Below are 25,718 nucleotides of genomic sequence, written 5' to 3'. Positions count from 1 at the left end.
GTCTGGAACAAATTAGACAAAACAATAGTGTGTGCAAACACCATACAAGAATTTAAGAACAAACTAGATGCTGAGAGATACAAAGACGGGTCACTACAAGCATAGCTCCCCTTCCCATATAATACAACTAGGTAAATACAGCCTGAAGAGATTTCACCCAGTCTTCTCATTTTTCTGCATGAGGTGACAGAGGTGGGGGGGGGGGTCACTGATTAAATGAAGCAGCCTTGCCATGGATGTGCTGTGTCTTGCTGCATTGCTTCTGACCCAGGGCAGTGGGTGGCAGACAGGGATGACCCATCATCCATGAGGAACTAGGATGAGTGGGAGGAAAGGGTGGTGGATGGGAGTGAAATGGTGAGTGGGGACTTGCCTTTTGACTTGGCCACTGGGTACTTTGACGTTTTCCCTCTGGTAAGGGGGAAAAAGCCCTTGGTATACACAGATACACATATATATATATGAGATATTATATAGTAGGGGGGCAAGTCAAAGCACATATCCACTTCCTACACACTAAAACCCATTTTATACCCCTCCACCTCAACATACTGTGAATAACAGGTTATATCTGACCTCTGCCACACTACTCAGGTTAAGGATAGTGGTGGGATTCACCCAGTTCTTACCAGTTCACATGAACCTGTTCTTGGAATCTCATGAGTTCTACAAACCATTTATCAAAAATTGGCTTATACAGGTTATAATATATCCTAAGTGATATCTGCATGCCAATGACTTAGAGAACCTGTTGTTAAAATTTTTGAATTCCACCACTAGTTAAGGGTAATGCAGTGAGGCATAGCACTTCCACAGCAGGGTCCTACATTTGAAACTGGTTTCCCCACTCCTTCATCACATGAATAGGAGAGGCAACCAATGTTGAGATGGATGGATGGGGTTAAACGGGCATTGAGAATGAGGGGGATGTCTGTTGAAGATGGAAGGGAGAAGACAGAAGATAGGGGTGAGTGGAGAATGGTTGTGTATGGATGATACTGTGATCTATGGAACAGAGTGGGTGGGGGATGGAGGGGTTAGGATGAAATGGGTGGGAGGAGAATTATGCCTTTTGACTTTGGTTACCTCCCTTGTTAGGGGGAAAGAGCTCTTGGTGTGTGTGTGTGTATATATATATATATGTGTATGTGTATGTGTATATACAAAAAAATTCTTACCTGCAGCAATCCATTCCTCATCCTCTTGCATTACATAAGGATCGAATAGTAATGTGAGCAATTCCTGGAGAAAAAGAAAAATCCCATATTTTTACATGATGTATATGTATGAGTTAAGCTTCAGCTTAATAACAACCTTGGGACTACTGTGAATGCTGTATCCATTAAATGAGCACACTTCTCAGGCATTTCATTTCATACACATCTAAACTCTTCCTCTTTTATGCTCCATGTTTCTGCCCCATATAGTGCTGTCAGCACAATCATTCCTTCATACAATCTCCTCTTAGCATCCATTCCCAAATGTCCATTTGTCATTACACTTTTTAATCCATCAAGGCAACTTTCTTCTCTCAATCTACATTCTACCTCAACCTCCACTCCTCTCTTTCCTGCCACATTCACACCCAAGTATCTAAATCTATCCACTTCCTCTGGTCTCTCTCCCTTAATACTTACTTCCAATTTGCTGCCATCCTCCCCTTGTACTTATCACCTTGCTTTTACCCATATTTATCTTCAACTTCCTTCTTTTGCACACCTTCCCAAACTCCGTCACTAACTTCCTTAATTCCTCCTCTGATCCTGTTATACTTGCACTATCATCAGCAAACAACAACTGGCTTATCTCCCATTGTATGTGAAAGTAATCTAAGATAATATATTCAACTTCTCATGTAAAGAATAATTTGTTTTATCTACTCGTAACAAATCACAATAATTAACATTTTTACTGGCACACTTAGGTCGAGATGAAAAAATATCTGTAGTATGATGTAGATATCATTGTTTACAAACCTTATGGCATACAGGAGGCCTAGTGTAAACATGATGAAGTATTTTGTGTAAGACCACACTGCAAAAATATTAAATGTGTCTTATATACTACCCTAGCTCTTTTGAGTATCCAATGACAGCACTGCACAACCAATATGCACACAGGTACTAATGATGCACCAATATGAAAACTTCTTCAAAGAGATATTCTAGTTCAAATTGATAGCTCATAACAATGTTGTCTATCCACATATCTTGGTTATTGTTAGAGGTATTTCAAGAGTCAAGACTACTCTAAAAAAATTATGGATAACTCTCAATATTGTTGAATATTGTTTGTTTTGCCACAAGACCTTTGGGTTGGTTCACAGTTCTTGATGTCATCTGAACTAAAACCAAGAGATGGCACTGTATGCTGTATTTTAAAACAGAAATTAGTAGACGAATATTTTCTTCAAAAAGTCCCTTAATAGCATTTATGAGATACAAGCACTCCTCGTTTAACGACGACAATTGGGACCAGTGCGCCGTCGTTAACCAAATTGGTCGTTAAGCGAAAGTGTATACATATACGTACATGTACTGTATGTACAATGTCCAGCAATACATGTATCTTTATTTTTGTGTATTTTCCCTCTTCTATACAGTACATTGAAGCTTTATTTACTGTTTATTTACGGTGGTTAGGTTCCTGAAATTACCGTATATGACCAAATCCGTGTATGCTGACTTTCCATATTGAATACCGGGGTATTTTTTTAGTTTCGACCATGGGCGCAATATAGCAATAGAAAATTAATTATTAATTTTGTAAATTAAAATGTATCAACGTAATATGCAATTTTGTGGGCGGAAATGGAAGTAAAGAATACCTAGCTACAAGCAAATATGCTAATGAACGAAGTCGGTAGCATAGGATCGGGACGCCATCTCGTCGTCTGTCAATTGACGGCCTCTGTACTGCCGACTACCTCGCCAGGTATATTTTCTTGAAGGAATGTTATGGTGCGGAAATACATGCATTCCTTCAAGCTGCAAGAACTTTGTATACCCTGCAAGCTGAGTGGTTGAAAAGCCCGCCAACATCTCTCATGACGACGACGACAACGAGGACGAGCCGGATGACATTTAATTTGCAGGTAATGATTTATTAAACACAGGTTAGGTTAGTTTAGTCTAGGTTAGACGAATTTATTATCCTTTCATTTCTTCGACGTCGGCATCTATCATAACAAACATGGTGTACCATTCGTCCGACATGACTTCATTACTTACGAAATCTATTTTAGCACTTCTTTTTTATTTCCGCTCACAAAATTGCAATTACGTTGATACATTATAATTTACAAAATTAATAATTAATTTTCTATTGCTATATTGCGCCCATGGTCGAAACTAAAAATTTACCAATACCGGTATATACTGTACCCCAGGTAGTTTTTGCAGCTTGCAGGATGGTAATGTAGACCTAAGCTTCAGAACACTTTACCTCACAGCTAATATCCACCGTACAAGTTCATTTATAACATCATACAAATTTGCCTCAGCCAACTTAATTATCGTACACGACGTCGTAACTTCGGGAGATTTACGTTAAACGAATATTGGTCTGTCATAAAGCCCGTCGTTACTCCGAGTTGTCGTTAACCGAGTAGGTCGTTAAACGAGGAGTGGGTGTATTTGTTTTAAACATGGTTCTTGTAAAAATAAATAACACTACATACATAGATATACCAAAGGCTTTTCCCCCCTTACAAGGGAGGTAGCCAAAAAACAAAGGCATAAAATCCACTCCCACCCATTCCATCCCCAAATACTTCACTCCCATTTAACCCCCTCCCTCCCTCTTATCTTGGCTCCTCATGGATGATGGGTCATCTCTGCATCTCACCCACTGCCCTGGGTCAGAAGCAGTGTCACAAAACACAGCACATCCACAGCAAGGCTGCTTCATTTAATCATTGACCTGCCCTCTCCATCCCCTCATGCAGAAAAAGAGAAGACAGGGAGAAATCCCTTTGGGCTGTGTCAAATTATTTTTCACACATACTCCCTCACCCCCTATCCCCCACCCACTCCCTTCCATGCATCACAGCATCATCCATACACAACCATTCTCCATTCATCCCTATCTTGTCTTCTCCCTTCCTTCCTCAACAGACATTCCCCTCTTTCCCAATGTCCCTATCACCCCATCCATCCATCCATCTCATCCTTGGTCGCCCACTCATGTTCACTCCTTCTACTTTTGCCTTCCACATCTCTTTTACTAATCTTTCTTCACTCATTTTTTACATGTGTCCAAACCATCCCAATACTCTTTCATCAATCCTATCTCCCAACTCCCTTTCCACCCCCATTCTCCTCCTCACTTCCTTGTTTTTCACTCTATCCAGCTTAGTAACCCCTATCATACTTTTCAGGTACCTCATCTCAAACACATTCAAACTCTTCCTCTCTTATGTTCCATGTTTCTGCAAATACAGTGCTGTCAGCACAATCACTCCATACAATCTCCTCTCAGCATCCATTCCCAAATGTCTATTTCTCATTACACTTTTTAATTCCCCAAGGCATTTACTTGCTTCTATCAATCTACATTCCATCTCCACCTCCACTCCTCCCTTTCCCACCACATTCCCACCCTAGTATCTAAAACTATCCACTTTCTCCAGTCTCTCTCCTTTAATACTCACTGTTGTTGCGTGATCGCAAGTATGTGTTCCTTTGTAATAGATGTACTTTTCATGTTACCACTTGTTTCGGGTAGTTGTAGCCACGCCCTAATTTTTTCGTCTTTCTGAATTACCGATCGTATGAAATATAATATTCTCTGTTCCGTGTGTATTATTCCTTTGTTATCCTTTTATTTTAGTTAGTTAGGATATTGTTTATATTGTATATTGTACCTTATTATGTTGATAATATCTGTATGTGTATTATGTTATTCTACTCACCCTGCCTGTAATGAAATAAATAATAACGGCTTGTGAGTTAGCAACTGCGGCCCCCTCATGGTGACCGCAGTCACGAGTGAATACGCATTCGTATTCTTTCTCTCTCTAATTTCTGAACCCGTACAGAGCGGACACTTCCCGCTCCTCTATAAAATCTCTAGGTTAAGTGTGTTAGGTGGACCCTAGTGGTAACAAGTGGTCCGGGTAGGCATAAAATAAGTGTGTGTGTAGTGCTAAGTGAAATGTACATAATTTATGTTAGAACACCATAGTTTTGCCTTAACCCTGCCCTTTGAGTTATCCACCGGTCACCTAAACCTATTGACATACGTGCTTGAAGGTACTGCACAGATTTATTTGATGTGCAGTACATTGTTACCCTGCCATTTAGGCTCAATATGGTTCGTCGATGATTGGAGGTAGAATTGTTTCTCCAATTAAGATTGGGCATTAATGGGAGGCGTAACAAGTGGGGGCCTTACGACCGGGATAGTAGCCATTAGTGCATTTATATTGTTAGAACGCCTATACGGTTGTGGTTCATCGCCGAGATTTGTGGTAAGCTATTGAATTGTTACCATTATTTCATGATCTTGCGATACCAGCTAACAGTTGCATTACCATACGTGTGGCTAATCCCTATTATACGTATTTCATTAATTCAATAGGTTGCCAACTAGCTAATAAGCAACATTTTGTTATTCCTTGTCTTCCAACATCTTAGTTCAACATGTTCAACTTGGAGAACTTCGTAAAGGCGCCTTCAGCCGAAGAGGTAAGGAAGCTTAACAAACCAGAGTTAGAGATGATAGCACATCATTATCAAATAGGCGAGTGCTCCGGTTTAAATAAGAACCCCTTGAAAGACAAAATTCTTGAGTACTTAGAGGAAAATAAACTCATCCTCGCCTCACGGGAAGATGTTGGGGGTGCTAGCCCCGTAAATGATTTAGCTTTACAGGTTGAACTTAAGAAGTTGGAACTAGAAATAGAGAGACTCAAGTCTCAAAGTCATGGTATAGAAAAAACACCTAATATTCCGAAATTTAACGAGGATGAACCAGACAAGTTCTTTTCTATTTTCGAGAAGTTAGCACGTATGTACCAATGGCCATTCAGCCAGTGGACGCAGATGGTGTATGGTGCCCTCTCGGGAAAAGCTCTCGACACATTTATTGCACTTTCCGAGAGTCAGAGTAGTGATTATTATGTACTTAAATATAATATTCTACAAGCATACCAACTTGTTCCTGAAGCCTACCGGCAACAATTCAGGAAATGTAGGAAATCCAACCAGGAGACATACGTGGAGTACTTCCAACGAAAGCTCCGCTTGTTCACCCGGTGGGTGGAGAGCGAGGAGGCTCACGTAGACCTGGAGAAACTCAAAGGGTTAATATTGATGGAAGATATTAGAAATAATATCCCTCCAGATGTGCGAGCCAACTTGGATCAGCGAGGTATTCGTACCTTGGCAGAGGCTGGCCCAGCGGCCGACTATTACCATTTAACTAATCCTAGAATGCATTCCAGGTCTCACCCTACCTTGCCCCAAAGCTCCCCCCCCACTAGGGACTCCAAGCCAGTCGGACCTCCACAGGCTCCTCGACCGCCGGCTCACTCATCATCTGCTTCATCTACCTCAGGTAAGCCTATTGATAGTGAGACCAGGGAATCTACCCTCACTGGAGGCAGGAGCTATTGCAAGTATTGCAAAAGACCAGGACATCATGTTGATGAATGTTTCAAACTACAACAAAGAAAGGTTCCTCTCCAAGGGTCCCCCTCTCTCTCGATCAATGTGGCCAAGCAATCGGAAAGTTTTTTGGAGCCCTGTCTCACTGCTGTTAGCCCATCAGTTGTCCCAGATAATCCTTCCTCACCTATGTTATCAACATTTGAACCATTCTGTTCTTCTGGTTCAGTGGCCCTTAATCAAGATAGCCCACCTACATCTATCAAGCTTCTGAGAGACACAGGCTCAGCCCTATCATTAATTACAAAAGATGTGGCTGCTTTGATAAATGTATGTTATACTGGGAATTGGGTCCTTGTGAACGGTTTAACAGGCGGTCAGATATTAGGACAGGTTATGCCCAGGTAGGAGTAGTCGACAAGTTACCTGTAGAAGGAGTTTCACTTCTGATAGGAAATGACCTCGCCGGGGGCACGATGTTACCTAATGTCATAGTCTCCTCGTGTCCCTCTGCCGAGAATAATACTTCCCAATTAGAGGCAGACATTCCGGGCATATTCCCTGCATGTGCTGTTACTCGTAGCATGAGCCGCAGGGTGGAGGCAGAGATTAGCGAGCATAATGAGGATGCTCATGTTGGTGTAATTACCCCCCAACCTAGTGAGAACACCGAGGATGTTCCTACTCAGCCTGACCTTGCTGATTTAAATCTAGGTGAATTTTTTGAAACTTCTCCTCCACCCGGTGACCTTCATAATCGGTTTGATAGCGAAAACGACACTGAGGGAGACAATGTTACCACCCTGGATAGTTTCGGTTCCTCCCCAGTCACTAGGAGTAGGCTCATTTGTTTCCAAAAAGAGGACCCTGAACTAGCCAGTTGTTTCCGTAGAGCTATTAGTGAAGAGGAAGCCAAGTCTGAATCTAACTGCTATTACCTTAGCTCAGACATATTGATGCGAAAGTTCCGTCCTACTGATTCCCCTGCAAATTACCCTTGGTCTGTCCGTCACCAAATAATGGTCCCAAGCCCATTACGGAAGGAGATCCTGGGTATTGCTCATGATGGGGTAGGAGGACATTTGGGAGTTAGGAAGACTAGTGCAAAAATTCTAACTCATTTCTATTGGCCTAAAATGAAGAGAGATATTAGTTCCTACATTAGTACATGTCACCGTTGTCAGGTAGCAGGGAAACCGCACCCCAGCGTTAAACCGTTCCCTCTACAACCTATCCCTGTCATTGAGGAACCCTTTGGCAGAATTGTCATAGATTGCGTTGGTCCTCTGCCAAAGACTCCCCGAGGTAATCAGTTTCTCTTTACTATGATAGACTGTGCCACCCGTTATCCAGAAGCCATTCCCTTGCGCCGCATCACAGCCAAGAATGTGGTGAGAGCCCTTATTCATTTCTTTACACAAGTAGGCCTTCCCACAGTAGTGCAGTCGGACCAAGGATCCAATTTTACTTCCCGATTGTTTAATCAGGTAATGCAGAGTTTGGGTGTCCGGCAGTCTAGGTCTTCAGCCTATCATCCCCAATCCCAGGGGGTGGTGGAGCGATTCCATCAGACATTCAAACGCATGTTGCGCACTTATTGCTTGGAGTTTGGGAAGGATTGGGACGAGGGAGTTGATCTTCTCCTATTCACGGTTAGGGACTCTGTTCAAGAATCCTTAGGATTCTCCCCCTTTCAGCTAATTTATGGCCACGAGGTGCGAGGACCTCTCAAAGCCCTCAAAGAAAGTTGGCTGCTAGAAAATAGTGTCACACCCTTGGTATCATATGTAGTTGAGTTTAGAGAAAAATTAAAAGCTGCTGTGAGGCTGGCTAATGCCCATTTAAAATCTGCTCAGATAAAAATGAAGCAACAATTTGACAAAAAACATAAGGTAGAGCATAGGGAATTTAGGGTAGGTGATGAGGTGTTAGCGTTCTTGCCCGTGCAGACACACCCATTCCAGGCAAGGTATGATGGACCTTTCCAAATTGTAGACAGGGTAGGGGACGCCAATTACGTTGTATATACGCCAGGCAGGCGTAAGAAAAAACGTCTGGTGCATGTCAATCTACTGAAACCCTACAGAGTGAGAAAGAGTAAGGAAAGGGAGGAAAATGTTGAACCTTCCTTGTCCGCTTGTGTTGTAGTGCCTACATGTGATAATGATCAGAAAGACAACTTCCCTGAACTCCAGAGTGGCTTGTATGCTAAAGTGGACAATTCCACAATACTCTATGATCCCAGTACAAAGTTAGGCCATCTCTCTAATGACCAAGCGAGTGATATTTCTTCTCTTTTGACAGACTATAGTGTTATATTTAGTGACCATCCTCACCCCTGTTCAGCTGTAGAGCACGACATCGAAACCAACGGAGCTCGGCCCATCCGCCAACGTCCTTACCGCCTGAACGCATTCAAGAAGGAGTACGTCCGTGAGGAGGTGCAACGCCTTCAGGAGGTTGGTATCGTGGAGCCCAGTAGCAGTCCTTGGGCCTCTCCCGTGGTCTTGGTGCCGAAGCCCGATGGCTCTATGCGACTGTGTATCGACTACAGAAAGCTCAACGCAGTCACTGAGCCGGATAGCTACCCCTTGCCACGCATTGATGACGTCATTGACGAGGTTGGTCGAGCACAGTGGGTGACGAAACTGGACCTACTACAGGGCTATTACCAAGTCCGCCTGTCAGAGCGGTCGAGGGCCATCTCCGCGTTCATCACTCCCGAGGGGCTGTATCAGTTTACCGTCCTCCCCTTTGGCTTGCGGAATGCACCTGCAACCTTCCAACGCCTTATGAACATCGTAACGGCGGGGCTGGTGGGTGTCCGCTGCTACCTGGATGACCTCGTCGTCTTCAGCGACTCCTGGGGAGAACACGTGGACCGCCTAAGAGCCCTCTTTGCTGTTCTGGCAGCACACAGTTTGACAGTGAACCTCGCCAAGAGTGAGTTCGGCCATGCCCGCATCACATTCCTGGGGCATGTCGTCGGGAAAGGGGAGGTCCAACCGATTGCAGCCAAGATTACAGCCATTCTGCAGTATCCTGCCCCAAGCGACAAGAAGGGAGTGATGAGACTGTTTGGAATGGCGGGTTACTACCGTCGCTTCTGTCCCAACTTCTCCTCCATGGTGGCTCCTCTGACCGACCTCCTGAGTGCCAAGACCTCCTTCAAGTGGACCCAGGCCTGCCAGTACTCCTTCGAGAGCGTGAAGACTCTGCTGGCAAATGCTCCTGTCCTACGTGCTCCTAATCTCCAAAGGCCGTTCACCATCCACGTCGACGCCAGCGAAGTTGGTGCCGGTGCCGTGCTTCTACAAGAGGGTGAGGAGGATCGTGTGTTACATCCTGTGTGTTACTTCTCAAAGAAGTTCCTAAAGGCGCAGAGGAACTATGCCACCATCGAAAAGGAGGCGTTAGCTTTGATTATGGCTCTGGAAGCGTTTAGAGTATACGTAGGAAGCACAGTTCACCCTGTGCAAGTGTTTACAGACCATAATCCCCTGACATTTGTGGAACGAATGAAAAACACTAATCAACGCCTTCTACGGTGGGCATTGGCCTTACAGCCATTCAATTTACAGATCGCGCACATAAGTGGAAAAAATAATGTGCTGGCTGATGCCCTATCCCGAACTACCCATGTGCAAACTTAAAATGTTAGTGTGATTGACCTTGGTTAAAGTGATTCTTTGCTTACAAACCCTTGTAAGCGTATTCTTTTGGGGGAGGGGTGTTGCGTGATCGCAAGTATGTGTTCCTTTGTAATAGATGTACTTTTCATGTTACCACTTGTTTCGGGTAGTTGTAGCCACGCCCTAATTTTTTCGTCTTTCTGAATTACCGATTGTATGAAATATAATATTCTCTGTTCCGTGTGTATTATTCCTTTGTTATCCTTTTATTTTAGTTAGTTAGGATATTGTTTATATTGTATATTGTACCTTATTATGTTGATAATATCTGTATGTGTATTATGTTATTCTACTCACCCTGCCTGTAATGAAATAAATAATAACGGCTTGTGAGTTAGCAACTGCGGCCCCCTCATGGTGACCGCAGTCACGAGTGAATACGCATTCGTATTCTTTCTCTCTCTAATTTCTGAACCCGTACAGAGCGGACACTTCCCGCTCCTCTATAAAATCTCTAGGTTAAGTGTGTTAGGTGGACCCTAGTGGTAACAAGTGGTCCGGGTAGGCATAAAATAAGTGTGTGTGTAGTGCTAAGTGAAATGTACATAATTTATGTTAGAACACCATAGTTTTGCCTTAACCTTGCCCCTTGAGTTATCCACCGGTCACCTAAACCTATTGACATACGTGCTTGAAGGTACTGCACAGATTTATTTGATGTGCAGTACATTGTTACCCTGCCATTTAGGCTCAATATGGTTCGTCGATGATTGGAGGTAGAATTGTTTCTCCAATTAAGATTGGGCATTAATGGGAGGCGTAACACTGTAATAAATAACATTACAAATGAGAAAAACATTGTATGAAGGGGGTGATTGTGCTGACAGTACCATATGGGGCAGAAACATGGAACATAAGAGAAGAGAGAAATAGTTTAAAATGTGTTTGAGATGAAATGTCTGAGAAGTATGGTATGGGGTTACTTAGCTGGATAGTAAGAAATGAGGTGGTGAGGAAAAGAGTAGGGGTGGAAAGGGAATTGGGAGGTAGGGTTGATGAAAGAGTATTGGGATGGTTTAGACACATGGAGAGAATGAGTGAGGAAAGATTAGTAAAAGAAGTATGGAAGGCAGAGCTTGTTGGAGTGAACATGAAGGGGCAACCAAGGATGAGATGGATGGATGGGGTAAAAGGGGCACTGAGAAAGAGGGGGATGTCTGAGGAACAAAGGGAGAAGACAGAAGATAGAGGTGAGTGAAGAACAGTTGTGTATGGTTGATATTGTGATGTATGGAAGGGAATAATTGGGGGAAGGGAGGGAGAGGGAGTATGTGTGAATGATATTTTGATGCAGCCCGAAAGGATTTCTCCCTGTCTTCTTTTTTCCTATATGAGGGGACAGAGGGGGTGGGTTGCTGATTAAATGAAGCAACCTTGCTGTGGATGTGCCGTGTCTTGTTACATTGCTTCTGACTCAGGGCAGTGGGCAAGATAAAGGGATGATTGATGAGATAAACACCAAATGAGGATGGAGCCTTTATTTGTACGACGTTTCGCTTATTACAGCTTTTTCAAGTACAAGTTGAGATACAAATGCTTGAAAAAGCTGTAATTAGCAAAACGTCGTACAAATAAAGGCTCCGTCCTCATATGGTGTTTATCTCGTCAATCTTGTTGGCAAACTGCCACATTTAAGGATAAAGGGATGACCCATCATCCAGGAGGAGCCAAGAAAAGAAGGAGGGAGGGGTGGTGAATGGGAATGGAGTATATGGAAACAAATGGGTGGGAGTGGGTTTATGCCTTTGACTTTGGCTACCTCCCTTGTTAGGGAGAAAAAGCCATTGGTATATGTATGTGTAAACAAACTAAGATAATGTATCTAACTTGTTGTATAAACAATAATTTGTTTTGTCTTGTCATAACAAATCACCATAATTAACCTTTTTTACTGGCACACTTGGGCTGAATTGAAAAAATATCTGTAGTATTTCGTAGAAATCAGTTTATAAAAAGAACATCAGGACAATCTAGAATTGGAACAAAGGAAGTGAAGAATGTGGGATCTGAAAAAGACCTGGGAGTAATTATCTCAAATAAATAAACAAATAATAAACAAATAAACAAAACTGTGGGAGAATCCTACAACTTGCTACAATCAATAAAGGTGGCTTTTAACTATTAAGGGGGTACGCGACACCTGGGGGGGGGGGTGAATTTGGTCAAGATATGGCATTTTTCAAAACTGTGTTCAAAATGTTCGTATACCACTTAGAAATAAATCCCGACAAATAATTTTCCAGCCGCGCGCAATTTAAAGGTCCTGGGTGAGGATTAAAGGGACAGATTTAAAGGCGCAACCCACACTAGAAGGAGGCGTGCCACTTAGGACCTTCAGGCGCAGCGAATAACGTTGAAATTTGATTGAATTTACACTCGCCCAGTGTATCAACGGCCAATACGATTGTGGAGGGGAAGGGAGGAAGGTGGAGGGAGAATATTTCGCCAACTTTGTGCGAAACTAAGCGTTAGTTACCGGCTAGCTCTGAAAAGGGAAGTACGCATGTCTCATGAGCTCTCATTGCAATCTATTACTTTAGCTAGTACATATTACTCTTTAGTACAGTCATCATGGGTAGCAAAAAGAACAAAAGAACATCACAATGACAAAAAACAGCAGTTAAAGATGGCAAGCAGTCAAAGACGACTAAAGATCTCACCACCTCTCACTCCACCACCGCCCTCACCTGCACATATGTGACGGTGACAGAGGTAAAGGACAACATTAGACTAAACAATTCAAAGAGGAAGATTAAATCCAAAGAAGAAAGCAAGAGGAAAAAGATCAAGGCTATACAGGAAGAAGAAAGAAGAAGGGACATCATATGATGCTGGAGGGGGTGCCCTACCAACATAGATTGGCGAGGGGAATCTGATGAGGAAAGAGAAGGCGCCCACTACTGGAAAATAAACCTCTTTCCAATGATTTAGATACCCTGAAGACCCCCAGCAGAGAGGTTTCATATGAAGAAACCGCCAAAGGTGCAAAAAGGCAAATTACATGATGTTGTCGTCTGTGCGTCGTCACTACTGTGACATACTTATACTTTAGTTTTTCAGTATTTAAAGTACTTATAGTTAAAATATGTTAATACTTTTTCCTGTACTTACTTATTATATAATAAGAATTAAGCCATGAAAAAATCAGTCAAATTGGTGAAAAAATAAGAAAGTTACAGATATATTAATATTTCAAGTTGCCATATCTCTGTTCAATAATGTTCTACTTATTAATAATCATAAAAAATCTAATATACATTAGATTTAGATGAAACTTACAGGGAATATTACTTTTAGTAACTGCTAGGGCCGATCCTTCGAATATTTTGAATAGGATGAAAGAGTTCGGAGTAATAATGGAAACAAAGGCAAAAAAATTGTATTTTTCACGATTTTTGCCAGCCATTAAAATTGAAATGCCTGTATGCAAAAGTATAAAGGAAATTGTTCAATTACTCAATGACCGGCCCTAGGTGTGCCTACTGACTAATCATAGCCAAAATATAAAACAAATTGGTCCACGTATTATGGTGCTGTGCACTTTTAAATGTCGCTACTGGTATACGTACATGTGTACATGTGTACATGTGTACATACATCATTCTGCTTCACCTAAAATGTAGGCAATATGGATACCTATTTACCTGAGAAGTTTCAGCTCTTTACTCTAAATATTTTAGAAAATGACCTCCAGGTGTCGCGTACCCCCTTAAGACGAAGAAACGGTTAAAAAAATATCAGTCACACTAATAAGGCCTAGACTGGAGTATGCTATGGCACTATGGTCACCCAGTACCAAAAAGAATATAAAGAAAATTGAAAGAATCCAGAGAGCAACTACGTAACTGGCCCTAGCACTTCCAAATCTGTCATATGAGGAGAGACTGTCATATGATGAGAAATAAGGATGGATGAGGTGAAGGCAGTTGTAAAGATAATGAAAGCAGGTAAGGCACCTGGTCTGGATGGATGTCATGCAGAATGTCTGAAAAAGGGAGGTTCAGTGATGGTGGACTGGTTGGTGAGGTTATTTAATGTTTGCTGGAGAGAGGGTAGAGTACCGGAGGACTGGAGTAGTGCCTGTATAGTTCCTCTTTACAAGGGAAAAGGGGACAAGTGTGAATGTAGTAATTTCAGAGGGATTAGCCTGTTGAGTGTAGTAGGGGAGGATCTTAATTGAGAGGATTAGGAGAGGAACAGAAGGAGTAATTGGTGAGGAACAGTGTGGATTTAGGACGGGTAGAGGTTGTGTAGATCAGATCTTTGTGGTAAGACAGATATGTGAGAAAGCTATAGGAAAGGGGAAGGATGTTTTTTGGGCTTTTATGGATCTGGAAAAGGCTTATGATAGGGTAAACAGAAAGGCACTGTGGGAGGTTATGCAGATTTATGGGATAGGAGGAAAGCTTTTGGGAGCTGTTAAGAGTTTTTATGTGAGTAGTAGAGCATGTGTTAGGATTGGAAATGGAGAGAGTGAGTGGTTTGAAGTAAAGGTGAGACTTCGTCAAGGATGCGTTATGTCGCCCTGGCTGTTCAACTTATACATGGATGGGGTGGTGCGAGAGGTGAATGCTAGGGTAGCGAGTCAGGGATTGGAGATGGTTAAAGAAAATGGAGAAAAGTGGGAGGTGAGCCAGCTGTTGTTTGCGGACGACACTGCGCTTGTGGCAGGGTCAGAGGAGGGATTGAGGAAGCTGGTGGCAGAGTTTGGGAGAGTATGTGATAGAAGAAAGCTAAAGATAAATGTGGGTAAAAGTAAGGTGATGAGATGTACAAGGGGTGAAAGTGGCAGTAGACTGGAAGTGAACATTAAGGGAGAGCGACTGGAGGAAGTGGATAGTTTTAGATACTTGGGTGCAAGTGTAGCAGGAAAAGGTGGAGTGAAGGTGGAGGTAGAATGTAGATTGAGAGAAGCGAGTAAATGCCTTGGTGGTTTAAAGAGTGTAATGAGGAATAGACATTTGGGAATGGATGCGAAGAGGAGACTGTATGAAGGAGTGATTGTGCCAACAGCACTGTATGGGGCAGAAACGTGGAACATAAGAGAAGAAGAGAGAAGGAGTTTGAATGTGTTTGAGATGAGGTGTCTGAGAAGTATGGTGGGGGTTACTAGGCTGGATAGAGTGAGAAATGAGGAGGTGAGGAGGAGAACAGGGGTGAAAAAGGATTTGGGAGATAGGGTTGATGAAAGAATATTAGGATGGTTTGGACACATGGAAAGAATGAGTGAAGAAAGACTAGTAAAAGAGGTATGGAAGGCAGATGTGGAGGGAGTGAACATGAGGGGACGTCCTAGGATGAGGTGGATGGATGGGGTGAAGGGGGCTTTGGGGAAGAGGGGAATGTCTGTTGAGGAAGGAAGGGAGAGGACGGAAGACAGAGGTGAGTGGAGAATGGTTGTATATGGATGATGTTGTGACTGCATGAGTATGTGTGAGTAAATTTTGACGCAGCCCAAAGGGATTTCTCCCCGTCCTCGCCTTATATGCAAAGGGGGACGGAGAGGGGGGGTCGCCGATTAAATGAAGCGGCCTTGCTGTGGATGTACTGTGTCTTGCGACACTGCTTCTGACCCAGGGCGGTGGGCAGGGTGCAGGGATGACCCGTCATCCAGGAGGTGCTCAGATGAGAGGAAGGGCAGGAGGGGTGTGGAGTGTATTTAGGGATGAAATGGGTGGGAGTGTTTTTATGCCTTTCCCTTTTTTGGCTACCTCCCTTGAAAGGGGGAAAAAGCCTTGGTATATGTATGTATGTACCAACTTTGGAACAAAGAAGAGAAAGAGGCAATCTACTAACCATCTACAGAATCATGAATGGCATGGAAGTCCTTGATAGAGATGATACCTAAAAAAAAAAAAGTGTGTGCAAAAGCCACACACGAATTTAAGAGCAAACAAGACACTGCGAGATACAAAGACGGGGCACCACAAGCATAGCTCCCCTTCCTGTAAGATACAACTAGGTAAATACAAGAGGCATAGCATGGACATGATGTAATATTTTGTGTAGGAACACACTGTAAAAATATTGAATGCATCTCATATACTACCCTTACTTTTTTGAGTGTCCAATGACAGCACTGCTGAACCAATATGTACAAAGGTATCATGAATGCACCAATAGGAAAACTTCTCCAGAGAGATATTCCAGAACAAATTGATAGCTAATAACTACGTCATCTATCTGCATGTCTTGGCTGTTCTTAGCTATATTTAGGGAGTTGAGATTACTCTAAAAAACTTATGGAAAACTCTCAATATCACTGAATATTGTCTGTTTCCCCACGAGACGTTTGGGTTGGTTTGCAGCTCATGACGTCATCTGAACTAATACCAAGAGATAGCGCTGTATGCTGTGTTTTAGAATACAAATTAGTAGATGACAAATATTTTCCTCAAAAAGTCCCTCAAACAGTAGTTCTGAGATAAGATATTTATCTTAAACATGGTTTTTGTAAATATAAATAACATTACTGAAGAGAAAAAGATTCTATGACAGGGTGATTGTACCAAAAGCACTGTATGGGGCAGAAACATAGAACCTAACAGAGGAAGAGAGAAAGATTTTAAATGTGTTTGAGATGAAATGTCTGAGAAGTATAGTAGAGGTTACTAGGCTGGACTGAATGATAAACAAGGTGGTGAAGAGAAAAGTGGGTGGTGGAAAGAAAGTTGGGAGATAGGGTTGATTAAAAGTATTGGGACGGTTTGGACACATGGAAAGAATGAGTGAGGAAAGATTGGTAAAAAAGGTGTGGAAGGCAGAGGTGGAAGGACTGAACATGAGTGGATGACCAAGAATGAGATGGATAGATGGGGTAAAAGGCATTGGGAATGAGGGGAATGTCTGTTGAGGAAGGATGGGAGAAGACAGAAGATAGGGGTAAATGGAGAATGGTTGTGTATGGATGCTGGTTTGATCCATGAAAGGGAGTGGGTGGGGGATGGGGGGTGAGGGAATGTGTGAAAAATAATTTGATGCAGCCCAAAGGGATTTCTCCCCATCTTCTCTTTTTCTGCATGAAGGGATGGAGAGGGTGGGTCACTGATGAAATGAAGCAGCCTTGCTGCGGAAGTGCTGTGTTTTGCGACACTGTTTTTGACCCAGGGCGGTGGACGAGATGCAGGGATGAATAGGTGGGAGTAGATTTTATGACTTTACTTTTTGGCCACCCTCCCTTGTATGGGGGAAAAAGCCTTAGGTATAAATATGTACTTCAGCTTATATACTACAAGTTAAATACAATTAATTCAATCAATCCATTGCCCTTGGTCTCTCTTGAAGAAGACCTGTGGTCTCCTGGTATCCAGGTTACCAGCAACAGCCTCTGGGTAGGACCATAAGTCACTTAGGAAAGATATATTGAGTTGTTGTTGGGGATTATTAGATACAAACACCTTGAACCTTGCTTACCTGAATAGAAGAATTCAGGAATAACTGTGGAGTGTTGGACAAAACAGGGTCAGGAGGTCCTCCTGAACTTGCTGCTTTTCGAAGTTCTCCATCCCGCTGTCTTAGTAAAATCCTCATCTCTCGATGACCCCTACTACTTAACTGTTGTAATAATCGAACAATCTGGATAGAAAAAATTATATAAATAAGATAAACAACATAACCACTTTGAACCTAAATCTGTATCCTACGACACAGAGCATGTAAACAATTCTAATTAACACTAATCCTAATCAGACAGACCATAACAATCCTTATAACATGAACACAACTCCACCTCTGCCTTGAGGACCACGATGGAAATAAGCTTACATGCTTTTTTGTGTTATCCTCGGCAATTGCAATTGTTATTTCGAACTATGTGTTCTTGTCATTATCTGCACTTTATGTATATTGATTCTTTGCCAAATAAATTTATTATCATTATTATTATTATTATCATTATTATCAACTCAGATAAATTCTACTATGGTGTGGAGAGGCTCACATTCAATATCACAAGAGACAATTTTTATTCTGGTGCAAGGTCTTCCCTACTTGTACTTCTCCCATGTGACACTAACCTTTTGCTTTCCTGCCCAGGTGGATCCAGCCAAGCGAGTGAGTAGAAAGTCTAGTAGCTGCTGCCGATGTCCAGAAGACACTTGACTCAGTTCTGTAAGTTTATAAAACATAATAACCTTCAATTTATGTATATAAAATGCAACACATGCCAATATGCATTTTTATATACACAGATGATGGTAATAATTTTAACTGATACAGAGCTGCATGCATGTTAAGATCTGCTCTATCTATTGTCTTGGTTCTTTCTCGGAGGAGATCTGCCTCATCGTATGTGCCAATAGCCACCAAATTGGCTCATACATTATCCAAGAGAAATTTTGTATTGTTTATAATGTAAAATTAGGGACCAACAATTGGTACCTGGACAAAGTGGTCCTGAAGCCAATCATCATGGAGAACCATCTCCCTGCACCCATCTTCAAAGCCCATAAACATCCCCATCTCTATCTATAGGTGTAACCCTAAAGGACTGTCACTCAGTATACACACTGGGTTTAAGATCTATCAACTCACACAATTTTTCTACCACTGTTTCACGTAAAGAGTTCTATAGTCTGTGTGTTCAAAATTGTCAGTTTAGCATGTGGCATATGTCATGATTTACTACTAGCCATTCTGCCATATCAACATGCCTCTCTCTCTCTTATTTCCCATATATGTGTTATTTTTTCTTATATATTTCATATATAGTAAAGTAATCTGTATAGTATAATGAATATATTCTTTTAGGATTATAACAATGATTTGTATAAATTCTATGACATGCCACAGTACTTTTTCCTCACGTTGCCATGCCAAAGTGTCACAAGTGAGACACAGACTGCGAGATACAAAGGCGGGACACCACAAGCATAGCTCCCCTTCCCGCAAAATACAACTAAGTAAATACAACTAGGTAAAATACATGGAATGGTATTAGTAATCATTGTTATAATCCTTAAATAAAAGTGATACTCATTACACTATACAACATCCTTTACTATGTACTGAATACATAGAAATAAAATCGCACATAGATGGAACATAAGAGGGGCATGTGTTAAGGTTGATTTGGCACAATGTATGCCACAACCTGAACAGATTCCTTGAACCACACAGACTATAATAGCCCACGACTGTTCCTTTTTCCCTACTAACTGGCTACAAAGAAACATCCCCAACCTGCATAGCAGAATAAAAATAGCAATTCACTGTTTCTCCTAAGAAGGATCTATAGGAGAGCCTAAAGAGTATTACTGGTTACCATGGGGACAGGTTTCCAATCTAAAGACAGATGACAATAACTGAGCAGATATATCAATGAAAGGTTGTTATCATTATTGTTGTTGTTATTCATCAAGAGCAACAGACTGACTTGTTACTGTTGAGTAACTCTTAGGGGTGAGTTGACAAACCCTTCCCCACTGACCCCTGATCAGAATCCCAGGTCTCAAATTCTGCCCCTGTTAATAACAGTATTGGAAAGTCACCAGAATGTGGCCTGCCTAGAGCTCCTACTATGTACCCACTACTTGGAGCAGTCACATCAACTCTGGGGTCCTCTAAATGTTTGGAAGGGTGGATGAAGCCATTAATTTCTAAAGCCAAGTGCACAGAATAGAAGAGAATAAAGAAAGATTATTACTGGATGAAAGTATGACTTGGCCCAAGGGATTTTTTTAGCTACTTTATAAAGTAGATGAGAAGAAAGGGACTGTTGTACAATGACATGGTGGGAGTGAACCAGCTCCTGCTGTTTGGCCCTACTTTAAAAATGCTGTCTTACTGCACTGCCTTTGACCTAGGGAGTTTAGTAATGAGGTGTTGAGATAGGGACTGTTATATCAGTTTTAATGTGGATGTGTGCTTACATTCAGTCACTCTCATTATGATGAGGAAAGGGCCTTTGGTATATACTTACTATGCTGCATGGCATAATCAATTTAGTGGAAGTCTCCATAGCACAACTTACTTAAGACTTCTTCATGTAGATATCCAGGAACAGGAGCATCATTGTCAGTTGTGGCCTTCATCAGCATTGGATACTGGAATAGATAGATAATATAGTTCAACAAAGGGATTACTTCCTTAAATACTGAATAGTACTCGCTGGCCAGCTCAACCCATCGCCAACTCAGCCCATTAGCTGCTTGAGATGCTTGCCAGACAACTTGGCCCATTGGCTGTTTGAGATGCCATCTTTGTTTTGATAGATGCAGAGGTTGAAGAAATTAAAGTATGATAAATTCGTCTACTCTAACCTAACCTTACCATGGTGGGCCGAGTTGGCCAAGTAGATGGGCAGAGTTGGCCAATTAGATGGGCCTAGTTGGTGATGGGGCAAAATGACCCCATATCCCAGAGAGAGAGAAAGAGAGAGAGAGAGAGAGAGAGAGAGAGAGAGAGAGAGAGAGAGAGAGAGAGAGAGAGAGAGAGAGAGCAAGAAAAAAAAAAGTAGAGTTAGTCATGGTCGGCTGAGGTGGTGGGCCGACTTAGTTGAGTATGTGGGGCCAAATTCACCCTATTACACCTAAATAATTTGCCCAGTAACGTTTCAGACAATTTAGTTAATATTAGTAATTTTCAAGGATAAATAATTTCTTTTGAGAATGAAAAAAACAGTTCATAAATAAATAGCAAGCGATGGACAAATACATTGGATCTAAAATTTAGAACAACTGCTATCACACATTTCTAACAACACGCTGATATTATTTCCTTGGAAAAGATACCCTATTAAGAGCAAGAATTTTTTTTTGAGGGATTACTGTTTGAAATCCTATGAATGCCTAAACTAAACCTGTTAAAACTTAATTTTAAGAAAGAACTACCACACCATGAGCAATATTGTTGTCTGTTAGTTAGAAAGTTTATGAAACAAGTAAACAAATATCAATATATCATCAGAACTAAGTAGTTAAATTGTATTCACATGAAATGGGCTTTTTGATCAGCTAAGAATTCTAATTTGGAGATATACATCTGCAACATTACAGTAATTATGTTGACTATGACAACTTATGGATATTGATATTCGGATTAAGCGATTATCATTATGATTATCCGATTAGGATCCATGACCACGGTATGATGATACATTTAACATTAAAATTTAAATATTTGGACTGGCAACCTATTTATGACCGAGACGTGTGGGGAAATTGTTATCCACTACATCAAAATCGTACTCTTTTTTTTTACTTTGCATTATGATTATCCAAAACTAAATGTGTTGTCTATAGAGAAAGGCCAAATACGGCAAAATGGATGTATACAATAACAATTATTATTGTAACTCCTAGTTGCACTGCCTATCACAAGTAACTATTAATCTTCATTAGGAATCCATAACATGTATTATTAATTAATAAGCTCACGTATGTTGTAAAGTCTATTGTTATTTTGGCATCCTGTATGAAATTCATTGTAAATACTGTTTCTTAGCAATCTCTAACAACGTTTAAGTTTTTGGCATTGGCACTACAATGTTTACAATAACAAAGTTGTAGGTCTTGAAACAAAATATATCTATATTTTGATATAGGGATAAATAAAATATTTATTATTTAACTTAAAATTATCAATATATGAAAAAGTCTTTTTTGAGAGGTAACAAAGACTTATATGAATAGATTGACATGTAAATATTGGTGAATCTAACGTCAAAGTTTACAATTTCACCGTATGTTTTCTAAAGTATTCTCTCAGAAATAATATAATTATTTTTTAAGTATTTCCTAGTTTATATATTTAATTTAAAACTTATATAATTATCATAATCAATTCTATTATACAAATTACTTTGATTTTCATCATGATGACAGATTTTAATAGTTTGTAAAAGAAGGATGTTCTTTTAGAAACGCATGAAGCTCTCCCCAGGGAAGGAAGCAAGGCGGTCAGAGAGTACACACGGACTCACAATTCTGGGTCGCAGGTGTTATAATTTATAACAAACAAAATGGAAAACGGGGGGGCTGGACGTGGTCGTGGGCGCGGGCGTGGTAGTGTAGGTGGTGAAGCAGAAGATCGTGCAGATTTAAGGAGGCCGCTTGTTGCGCCTCCAGGAGTGACACCCCGTGCAGCCGCCGATGGTTCTGTCACCTCACCTCCAGTTTCTAGCTGTCCAACACCAAATGCTACAAACATCACCAGTCCGACCACAGGTACAGTCTTAGAATACAATTTTCATAGCAGGGTGCAGTTTTGATATGGAAGGTATTAGATTGTAATCATGACTTCCCAACAAACCATGAAATAAAAACAATCAGCAGTATGTACTAATATCCATTTTCCATGTGATCAGAAAACCTCATATACTTTATATTATGCCTTATTTTCGGCTTTTGTACGTAATATAATTTTCTTTATTGATAAGTAGTAAACATTCTCATGGGTAATCTGTATTGAATTTCTAGTTCTGTGTTTGTTTACTTATATTTTTGTACTTTGTATTGTTACTTGTATGTTTCTTCCATCAAGAATCACTGTATCTATCTGTTGTAGGCCAATCCTTATGCATGTGTTTTTATTATAAAGTATCACTCCATATTTCAGAGTTTGTGTTGTTTACCATTATAAGTTCTTAATTATTACTTCTCGCAAATAGAATTGATTTGGGCATTGGCTAATCAGTTGTTTTTTTTATTTGAATAGTAACAGTTTGTTGATCAAATATTTCAGATCCCCAGATCTTTATTATTGTGAGAGTGAGAAGGCATATTTTGTAAATGAGTCAGTAAAATTCCAGAATCATGCAAGCACTATTTAACATTAAACTTATGTTGTCCAGTAGCTTATAATGTAACATAACCTAATGTAATCATTCTATAGAAGAATTAGATCTTTCAAATGCAAAAAAGAAAGAAGTGAAAAATATGTTACTGGAAAATAACCAAATTCATGATTTTACTGGCAATCGGTAAAGTGGGTACCATGCTGTGGACGTAAAATTGAATGTAATCCTTATGAATTTGCCAAGTATAAGAATAGTGATAACAAAACTAGATAGAAAAAAATACCGTGCATATTGCTAAGTAACATTCCATTATGGGCAAGGCAGTATGGCCACTTCAGCATAACCAACTGCGGGCCAAGTGCTCTTTAGTGAGTGCGACCTCCCCATTTTTTCCGAAGTTCATTGAGCATGAAAATTGTTATGCATAATAAACTAAGGAACATGAGTGTTGTACATAGTATTACTAGAAGTTTTGTTTCATTCTATCACGTTGCAGCATTTATTTATTACACTGTTGAAAGATGTGAAGGAAATTAGGTCTTTTAGGTAGAGGAGCACTACTTTGGGAATAATACAAAATTTGCAACAGGTCTGTTTTCATTAAAATATGAAAAATAAATAATGATAATGATAATCACATAAAGAACCAGTTGAATAGTATAATTGGGTTGTACAAATGTAGAAAGTTTTAAATTTTGAAGCCTAGCCAATAATTTCATTTTAATCATTTTCACTGTAATAATATAGAAATTAATAATGAAAAAATCCACATAAGAAATTGGTCATACAAATCTAGGAAGGTAAGTTTGTAAAAACCCAAGCCAATAAATGGATCATTAAAATGTTGAAAATGAAAATTAAGTAGAACAGATAAATGCATAAGAATACTAAATTGATTGTAAAAATATAAAAATAACTTTTTTTATCCAGTCAATAGATAGACTTTAGAAGTGAAAGAAAGTGAAAAGTTTCCTAACTAGTACACTAACTACAAAATTCATTGAATTGCAAGAAAAAAAGTCAAGCTAATAATCGGAGCTGGATTTACTTACTAGTGGGCCATGGGCCTAATTCATTAATTGGTCCCCACACTTATAGAAATACAGCATGTTTCAATATCCAGTATATATATATATATATATATCCACTATAAAGTAATGTTGTAGCACATTGATAAAATAAACTTTTTATCCCACAGTCGGAGAAAAGAAGACACTAATGTCGAACGTTCTGTATATTTCAATCACACTAATGTCGAACGTTCTGTATATTTCAATCACTAACTGTGACCCTCTTCAGCAGAATGAATACATAGTGGAAGGCATATGCTAATATACAAAAATGTGAGGTGAGAAAAGGAACAAGCTCAGGTTACGTGACTGATGCACCGCAGGTCGCGTGGGGTTTTGTGACCTTGGAGTACATGAGGTAGCACATGGCTGACTGCTGAGGTAGTGATGCAGTCAGGTGACCACTGGCCATTTGATATATTAAAATTAGGTAAAAAAATTATAAGGGAAGACTCAATTATTTTCCTTTTAAAGCTACATGTTGATCTATAGATTATTTCAGCATCTTCCCAATTCATGCGGTGATCTTTATTGGCAATGTGCTGAAATACCGCGGAATTCAATTGACCATATCTAACAGAATTTTTATGTTCTTTAATTCTGGTTGCCAGATCTCTTCCAGTTTGTCCCCAATAGACAGAATCACAATCTAAGCATGGCAACTTATATACACCTGGGTTAATGTCACTTGATGGTCTACGGTGTACATTAACTATTTTCCTAAACAGTGTATTAGGATAATTGAAGATGACATTGATGTTTTCTTTAGGTAATGATTGGGACATTTCATTTATGGAATCATTATAGGGTAATTTTATACATTTATTATCCCATTTGTGTTTGTTAGTAGAGTGGGGAGTAGATTTGTGGAAACTTATTTTAGCCTTGCTAAGGGCTTTTTGCATAAACCAATCCGGGTATCCTAATCTTGTAAGTTGTTTTCTTATGGTTGATATTTCTGTATCTAAATATTGTGAGCTGCAAATTCTTAGTGCTCGTAAAAATAGGCCCGAAGCAACACTGTTTTATATTGTCCGAATGGTAGCTGAAAAAGTGCAAGTAACTCCCAGTGTGGGTAGGTTTTCTATAAACTGTAAATGACAAGCAATTCTGATTTCTTATTATTAAAATGTCTAGAAAAGGCAATTTATTATCTACTTCCCATTCTACTTTAAATTTTATGTTGTTGGCCAAATTATTAAGTTTGTCAAAGAATTCTTTAAAAGAACCCCATTCATCGTTCCATATATATATATTTCTTAATATTATTTTATTTATTTATTTATTTATTTTTTTCTAACCATTCTTGCATGACAAATTAGTTTCAATGGGCCCCCAGTTACCTGTGGGCCATAGGCCAATGGCCTACTATGCCTGCTAGTAAATGCAGCCATGGAGGGAATCAATTAATCTGTTACACCAAGTCCCTTGCAAGAGACCCATGGATTCCAGATAACTGACAATGGCCACCAGATAGTCCCAAAAGTCTTTCAGTTGTTTGGTGACTGGGTGTGTAACAATTTGATACTTTGTTAGAGTTTATTATGTTAGTACTTGTAAAATTAGGGTGGTGGCCTGAAGGTGGTCATGTCCGTGTGGTTCTTCCTTGTTG

General features: G+C 40.3%; 2 protein-coding genes across 4 annotated transcripts in view; one reads left to right on the top strand and one right to left on the bottom strand.

Moving 5' to 3' along the window:
• LOC143040750 (AP-4 complex accessory subunit Tepsin-like) overlaps nt 1-21,827 on the bottom strand; it is a 38,334-nt gene extending 16,507 nt beyond the window's left edge. The window contains exons 1-5 of the mRNA XM_076212148.1: nt 21,676-21,827; nt 20,271-20,343; nt 18,316-18,407; nt 17,714-17,875; nt 1,179-1,242 (exon numbers count right to left, since the gene is read on the bottom strand). Coding sequence (XP_076068263.1) covers nt 1,179-1,242; nt 17,714-17,875; nt 18,316-18,407; nt 20,271-20,343; nt 21,676-21,723 — 439 coding nt within the window. The 5' untranslated portion in view covers nt 21,724-21,827. The remainder of the gene's footprint in view (nt 1-1,178; nt 1,243-17,713; nt 17,876-18,315; nt 18,408-20,270; nt 20,344-21,675) is intronic.
• Nucleotides 21,828-22,149: 322 nt separating this feature from the next.
• The window catches only part of LOC143040749 (polyadenylate-binding protein-interacting protein 1-like), a 55,926-nt gene continuing 52,357 nt past the window's right edge, over nt 22,150-25,718 (top strand). The window contains exon 1 of one of the 3 annotated variants that reach the window (XM_076212145.1): nt 22,150-22,464. In XM_076212145.1, the coding sequence (XP_076068260.1) occupies nt 22,260-22,464 (205 nt within the window). In that variant the 5' untranslated portion in view covers nt 22,150-22,259. The remainder of the gene's footprint in view (nt 22,465-25,718) is intronic. The other 2 variants (XM_076212146.1, XM_076212147.1) reach the window with 2 other exon arrangements.

This window comes from Oratosquilla oratoria, chromosome 29 (genome assembly GCF_046742065.1).
Source record: "Oratosquilla oratoria isolate Oo_2021 chromosome 29, ASM4674206v1, whole genome shotgun sequence".
Lineage (NCBI taxonomy): Eukaryota > Metazoa > Arthropoda > Malacostraca > Stomatopoda > Squillidae > Oratosquilla > Oratosquilla oratoria.
Note: the sequence above shows the minus strand (reverse complement) of the source record. Positions and strands in the feature narration are given on the sequence as shown.